This window comes from Chenopodium album, chromosome 4 (assembly GCF_948465745.1).
Source record: "Chenopodium album chromosome 4, dcCheAlbu1.1, whole genome shotgun sequence".
NCBI classification, from domain to species: Eukaryota; Viridiplantae; Streptophyta; class Magnoliopsida; order Caryophyllales; family Amaranthaceae; genus Chenopodium; species Chenopodium album.
In genome coordinates, this window is record NC_137837.1 from 42268298 (window position 1) to 42276356 (window position 8059).

The 8059-nt window shown below is 37.3% G+C and overlaps 1 protein-coding gene across 1 annotated transcript; it reads left to right on the top strand.

Annotated features, from left to right (window-relative positions):
- The first annotated feature begins 2788 nt into the window (after nt 1-2788).
- LOC145626950 (uncharacterized) lies at nt 2789-5183 on the top strand. The gene is made up of 3 exons (XM_081679389.1): nt 2789-3042; nt 3893-4123; nt 4864-5183. Exons 1-3 carry the CDS (start codon nt 2938-2940, stop codon nt 4915-4917), a joined length of 390 nt encoding a protein of 129 aa, XP_081535515.1. The 5' UTR covers nt 2789-2937; the 3' UTR covers nt 4918-5183.
- The last annotated feature ends 2876 nt before the right edge of the window (nt 5184-8059 follow it).

Consider the following 8059-nt stretch of genomic DNA (forward strand, 5'->3'; position numbering starts at 1 on the left):
CGAATCTAGATCTAATGAATGCGGAATTTTGTATTTGAGAAAAGGATAGTTTAGAAAAAGAGAGAGAGAGAGAATAATCAAGAAAATCTTGATGAGAGTTGGTGCATGATAAGAATTGGTGAAATCTGGTTATCGAAAACGGAGTTTTTAATACGTTATTTATAGAGAAAATCAGCCAAAAAGATAAAATTAACAAAACAGAGTTTGGCGCACGCAAAACGAGGTTGGCGCCAGACATTGGCCATTGGCGCCAGGCGCCAATGGCTAGCACCAGGTGCCAATGGCTGGCGCCAGGCGCCAGGCCTGGTTCTAGGCGCCAATGCCTGGAGTCAGGCGCCAAGCCTGTTTTTAACGCGTTTTTTTTTTTATTATATCTTTTGATCCGGAAGTCCAAATAAGCCATATAATATGTCGTTGGAAATCTCTAAAATTCTACTTTCCAACCCAGTTAGAATCAGATTAAAATATTTTGTAGATAAAAAGATATGGCCAAAATAGTTGAAGGGTGTCAGTTTTGGATAAAGTTTCATGTCTCATTCATACCTTTTTCGTTATAACTCGGATTTAATATTATAATATATCATTGGAAAGATAATTTCAAGATCTATCCAACCATATAAAATTTGGATAAATATTATGAGGCACAAAAATAAAATCTGAATATATTCCACTTCGTACAAAACAAGGATTCTTAAAAGGAGTAGTTTTATTCAATTTCAAACTCTTTAAAACATAATTATCAATCCTAACTCCATTAGGATTTAAAAGAACCTTCTAGAGTATTCTAAAATACTATAATCAATCCTAATAGCTTTAGGAATGATAATTAATAATAGGCCCTCCTCTAGATCATTGGGTCGCATATAAAAACCAAATCGGGCCCAGTTTAGTATTTTGGCCATAACTTCCTCGATATTCATCGGAATTGGGCTTATAATATATCGTTGGAAAGGTATTTTCAAACCCCATCCAACTACACCATTATTGGATCCTTATCATGGACCAACCAAACTGGATTTACTATTTTCTTAAAATAAGTTTTCAAAAACAGGGAGAAGAGAAAAGAAATTAAAACTATCCGCAACACTAAACTTTCCACACTTTCACTTCATTCGATTATAATTCGACGTGCAAGGTACTCATCATTGGGTTTGGTTTTGGGGAGACACAAATGGGTGTCTACAGAACCCCCCACTTTGACTGAGTTTGGAGAAACGCGAGTTTCGAAAACAAAAGTCAAAGTAGCGATAGGGACGGAGAATAATTCTGAACGTTCGGCGATCCTAAATCACTCTTGTAACGCCGATACCTTCTACAAGCTAGAGAATGCCATCCCGCTTGAAAACCGCTACGCCTGTAACTGCTTCCAATTTGGAAGATTGCTTTGCCTGAAATGATCTTCTTCCGCTATGATAATATTCCACATCCAAGGAAATACTATCGAAGATTATTTCTCTCAAAACAATCCTCATCCGCATTAATAACATTCCACGTCCAAGGGAATACTGTCGAAGATTGCTTCTCTTGAAACAATCCTCAGTTGTTTGTGACAACTCTCCACAATCTAGGGAACGCCACCTTGCTATTTCAATGTTCACTCGTCTCTAAACAAAGAGCTTCTTTTAGATATGTTCTAATTTCCGCTGTGATAGTCTTTGAAAAGATCACTGCTTTTATCCTTAATGCTGCTATGCCAGTACGTCGGCGCTTTGCTGCTTGTGAACCAGTATGTCGGTACTTTTGCTATGATGACAATCCTCTTTTCTTTGGGAATAGTTGCCAACACAACTCCTCGGAAAATTTGCCAAAATCCAATTTTTGGAAAAGTTGCCAATGCTTCGTAACAATCTTTCATAAGAACTTTTCTACGATCGACAATCCACATCTTGGAATATAACTCTTGAAAGCAATCCACCTTGGAAATTTCCCAACGCTATGCGACAATCCTTTTGGGAAAATATTGTCACTATTGACAATCCGCGTCTTGGAACATTTGCAAAAAAGAGTCGACCGACAATCCACTTCGGGAAAATTTGCCACTTACTGAAATGAATGACAATCCACGTTGAGGAACTTTGCCGAAATTTATGATGAGTAGAGACCTACGACAATCCTTTGGGAAATTTTGCCATAGGGAACTGGGTGTATGACAATCCAATCTCGGAAAACTTGCCAACGAGCCGATGAATGTATGACAATCCGAACTTGGAAAAACTTGCCAATAAAGAAGGGGCACAACAATCCACGCTTGGTAACTTTGCCTGAGATGACAATCCAATCTTGGAAAAATTGTCGTTTAAGAAGAATGCGCAACAATCCATATTTGGAAATATTGTCGTTTAAGTGCTTGCTTTTAAACCGATTGTAATGAGCCAGTGTTTTAGGCGCTTAAGCTAAGTGAGACGATCTTTTGTCAGGTCAATCACTTACTACGATTGTAATCGAGCCGACTACTAATCATGTCAAATTGCTTATAGGGGCTAACTGGCGTACCAAGGAACCCGAAATTGCTGCATGAGGTCGAAATCACCTTTCTGAGAGGCTTCGAGCTCTGTCGTTGCTGAGATATTTCTGGCGCAGGAATTGGAGTATGGTCCTTCCTATTCTGCTGCACCTGTATTTATTTTGACTATAGAACTTTGCCAATCTCTTTAGCCATCTTAGGGTTGACCTAAGGCTTAAAATTATCTTAGGGTTGACCTAAGGTATAATGTTGCTTGACTCATCGACTTGACACGACTGAAGGTATAAACTTGACTCGATATGATCTTTGGTTTTAGTGGGTTAGAAATTTGATTGTTATATACTATTTTTAATTACTGTCATCTATTTCTTTGATTTGTGAGATTCTGCTGATCCGCTCAAATGCTCCATTTTCCTTTGAAATCTGGACTCATGGGAAATGCCCAATTGTGGTAAGCACTTAGCCGTTTATGGATGCTGTTAGGGCTGATTAGAGAGTTGTTGATGGAGGTTTCTCACCCGTTGATGCTGTTGTTGAAGGTTGTTCTGCTTGTGAAGAACTCAGATGTGATGGTGCAGGTATAATCTTCATAAATTATCTTCATTTATAATTTTTTAGGATATTGTGTGATGTTTGTAATTCATTTATGAAATATAATTAGCTTATAAATTGTTGCAAAGTTCAAATTGGGCACCTGAGTAAAAGTAGTAATATGATGTTTTTTATTGTACTTTGTAGTATTCAGATTATAGTATGTTTTTGAATTGAATTTTTTGCTGGAGGGTGAGCTTGACATGTGTTTAGCTATCAATGTTTATATTTACTTGTAGAAGATTATGGCTTATGATTTGGTGTTTTGTATATTGTGTTAGTTTAGCTTACTGGTTGGTTTGGAAGTATATAACTCTTGATGCATAGCTTTTATATGAGCTTCCACTATATGTTATCCCCGCTTTCGAAGAGTGAACTTGTGCTGTCAAGAGCAGTTTTTTTATTCCTTAATATTTCAGTTGTGTGGTTGCTCTGATGTTATATATAGAGAGCTTATGATTAGTGCAATGAAAACAAAAAGATAAATGCAATCATCTGAATTATGACAAGGTTAATTAAGAGGATTATGAGGTATATGACTGAAAATAGCTTAATTTTTATAAGCTTATATGTAGATTTTTGTGAAAAGTCAGTTCATTGGTGCAACTCAGCTAAAGATATAATTGTCTTCTTATAATTTATAATGCTTGTAGTTTATCTTCTAATCATGATTGGTTGTAACTTTCTTGTTTTGATGTATTTGTCCAACATGCGTCGTCTATAATTCTTATGAGCTTTGCTTCACTGCTTCTTTCCTCTTTTGGCCCTATCTAAAGTTTTTATGCGGTTATAGATTTGGGAATATCATCTTAAAGCAAATTAATTTCCCTTTCACAGCTGGATGCTTATTGCTCTGCAATTGTTAAAAAGATTAAGGATTGTTACGGTTGGAATGGAGAAGTAAAATTTGAACCAAGTGTTGGAGCTTGGATTGGGGAATTTCCTTTGTATTTAAGGTATAATCATGAGGCTGACCCCATTGATCAAGATATTACTGGCAGTCCTGAAGTGTCTACAACAAATAAAGAAGAGCTGGCAACGACTGTCCAGGAAATTGCTAGTTATCAGGTATGATTCATTTGCTAATTTCTTTTCTTATCCTTTGATCAGGCGGTCACTCTGTAGTAGTGATGAATATCAGAACCAATTATATTACATAAAGTCGCCTTGAGGAATTTGATGGTTGAAGTCATGAATTTGATCCCATTAATTAGGGCTAATCATGTTTTGAACAGAGTATTTTTACTGAGAAACTTGAATGTTACTTGTTATATCTTATTCTTACTGATTAAAACTGATTTTTGATGATTTTCTTGTATTTTTCTCGTATGCATTTACTGAACTACTGATCAAAGCTGACCTTTGCCGATCAATATTGTTTATAGATTAATTTCATTTTCTATGATATAAGAGAACAGGCTTGTCCACTTAGGTTTTGAATTTCTGATTTGGCTGCCATTTGACTAAATCTATATATGCTTAGTTTCATTGTGAGTGGCTAGAATTCTAATCAAATTTTTTAACAGCTATATCAAAACGTTTGACACCAAAAAAATCAAGAATTTTTTGGGAAGCTTTTTTCCCCAACCCTCTGTAGTTGTGTATAGATTTGTACCATGTCCTATCATGTAGCCGAGAATTTTTAGGCAAAGTAACTCATACTGGTGTAAATTTATTGTAGAGGTGCTAGTACTCTAGTACTGTAATCAGTGTGATTTATAATTTGGTGCTTCTATAGATTTGTTAAAGGACTCAGGGAGGAATTTTCCTTAATTGGCTCTTGTGGTTTTATTGTGGAGTGAATGCAGATTGTTTTGTCGCCTGAGGGAAAAATTGATGTGGATAGCTATTGTAGCTTCTGATTGCTATCAAGATCCTTTGGTTACTAGTCCCCCTCCTCATCTTGGTGTTTATTGTTGCCATGCGCTTTTACACCAAGCAATCAGCTGAATAACTTTAAGGTGGCCATCTCGTGAGGAAACAAAGATGATTCAGTGCAGCTGTTCTGCTATTTTTATGCCCCAGTTTTGCTGTTTAATCTTTTATGCAATTGTTCTGCAACTGTGCAGCTTGCATATTTTACTTTTTGTGTGTATTTTTTTTTTTGGGACAAAAATTGTAATATTCCAGCTTTTTTTATGAAAATATGTGAGTTTATACATATGTTATTGTTTATATATCAATTTAAGTGAAAAAAATGCAAAAATTTTTTTTTATTTTTTTTATTTTTTTGGACCATTATTGCCACCGGTTTTGAATAGAACCGGTGCCAATAACCCCTTAAAAAGAAGCGGGGAGGGTTATTGCCACCGGGTAACCGGTGGCAAAAATATATATTGCCACCGATTAACCGGTGGCAATTCTTGTTTTTGCCACCGGTTTTGAACCGGTGGCTTTTTATTGGATTATTGCCACCCCCCAAATGCCCAGCGGTTCAAAACCGGTGGCATAGGGGGGTTTTGAACCGGTGGGGAATTGCAATTTTCTACCATGTTCGAAAGTTGATTCTCTCCATATGCTTTGCTTAACACTTTTGTTTTTTGCTCTTCAGTAGGATCCTATCTCATGGGTATTCATTTTGTAGGGGCTTGAGTTTTAATTTTGGCCATGGGCCGATTTTAACCTTCCTAGACGGGTTGTCTAGTATACAGCTTAACATCTCAATTTTCAGGGGATGTACGACGTTGTGGCATATCTGGGTGAGAGAGTTGCCATTCAACACTCTTCAAAGTCCTTTGTTGATCCTGCTTATCTCCCACGTCATATGTTGGACCAGACAAACATGAGAGTCCATATAAGTAGATATCCAACTGCTATGGATTGGCAGCGTTAAAGCAATCCAAACCAGAGTTATGGCGAGAGTCTTTTTCCTCGTTTGGCTCCACCACCATGCATATTAGAGGAGGCGAAGGTACATTTCATGTCTTTGATTTATTCTCTTGAAAGCCCCTAAGTAGATTTTATTCACCTAGATTTTTTTTTGACAGGTTGCGGCAGTAGTTGTGAAGTTTGTGCCTCCACCGGTGTCCATCACCTATCAGGAGTCCTTTGACCCGGTTGAAGAGATGATTCCTCTGGCCCATTAGCCCTAATGCTTGGTAGAGAAGTTGATTCTACACCACCAGACCTCGGTAACTCTTTTATCTTTATTTTGTTTGCAAGCATGTTCTTTGGTTATTCCTGACTTTATTTCTTGACAATTCTCACGCGAGCTGATAGCGAGGGGACGAGGGGTAAACCTAGGTTGTTGGGCGCTATATTTCCCGGCCAAAACAATATTTATAAAGCTAAACCAACCCGGGGTATAGGGTAAGTCTAGGTCAAATCCCAAGGGAAGGAGGGAGTGTTAAGGTTGATGTTAAGTTATTCCGAAGGCTAAATAGTGGGTTGGTTACACTAATGGAAATCAAATTAATCATGAAAAATCAAATATAATTCAATATCAAAACACCAGGGAACTTAGGATCCACATGCATTGCTAACAATCTTGCTAATTGGGGGGGGGGATCCAATTAACAAATCGATGCGAGGGATAAAGGAACAAGAAATTAAAGTCACTCAATAGGCTATTTCCTAGGGTCAAGCTAGATTTCTCTACAAATGACTCTAATAGGAAAATAAAAAATGGAGATTAAACTATAATAATATCACTCAAATCAAATAATCGTGTCATTGAAGGCAATTTAGCTTGATCCTAAAGGGTAGCTGCTCCTTTTCAAACCAAGCACGTGCACAAGTTTCATTAACCAATATAATCACATTAACAATTCAATCAAAAGCCCCAAATTAGCATTAGATTATAACCTGAACATGCTTCACCACGTTCCCTAGCAAATCAACTACTCACTAATCATGGTTAAATTGAAATGCGTAACAAAAGAAATCATCAATCTAATCATCTACATTTTAATTCAACTTCAACAATCAAATTCAAGATAAACAATAGAAATTAAACAATATAACAAAGTCAAACATCAAATTGCATTGAAAAATAAAGAATTCTTACAAACTTTGATCAATATCAAAGAGAAATGAAGATCTCAATAGCACAATTATCAAATACCAAGCTTCTCTCTCTAGAATATAAGAACAATACCACAAAATCAAGAGTTTCTCTCTCTAAAATCTTATCAAAATCTAATTCTATTTCAATTATCATTCTCTTTCTAGAAAATGGAAGGAAATTCTATATATAGTAAAACTAAGTATAAGGAAGTTAGTTAGACGTCCAAAAAGGACCTCAAAGAGCGCGGCCCCTGACTTGAATGCCCCACCGCTACAAATAGGGTACAAATCAAGGAGAAGAAGGAGGCACGATCGCGCAGTAGCCTTACGCAGCCGCTCCTCTCTCGCGCGCGCCCTCGCAGCTGGAGCAGGGGAACCCCCCTAGTGCGACCGAGCTTATCCTCGTTAGCTCCGGATGAGCAATGATGCTATAGGCAGTAAGTTTGAGCACTCTTGGTGGGCTCGACACCACTCCTTCATGCCCACACGACACGAGGGCGCAACTTTGATGAACAAGCTCTTGAACTCCTTTGCTCTTGGGCTTTAAATGGAGAAACAGGACATCTATTTTGGCATGAAAACTCCGAGGAAGAAATAATTGAGGCTCTCGAACATCTCCAACTTCCTATAAACAAATAAAGAATAAAATGCAAAATAAATTAGGTAAGCAAGAAACAGTAAAGAAAAAGTAAGCAAAACTAAAGAAAAGGAAGTAAAAGAGATACAAAAACTATGTAAAATCATCCTAAAAGATGCTAAATGAGTTCCATAAATGACACTCATCACGAGGATGGCGAGAGCCATGGACGCCTTGCATTACCAGCTCGTGAGGTTGAGTCATTAAGCTAGTTGTTGCCTTGGTGATGACGACATGGAGGTATTTCTTTGACATCCTTGCTTACTTAATTTACTTTTTTCCATGCTTGACTTGATTTGCTTTTCTATTTCAGCCTGTTTCTCCAACACACCGTACAAGACCCGAGGATCGTAGGGAGTGAT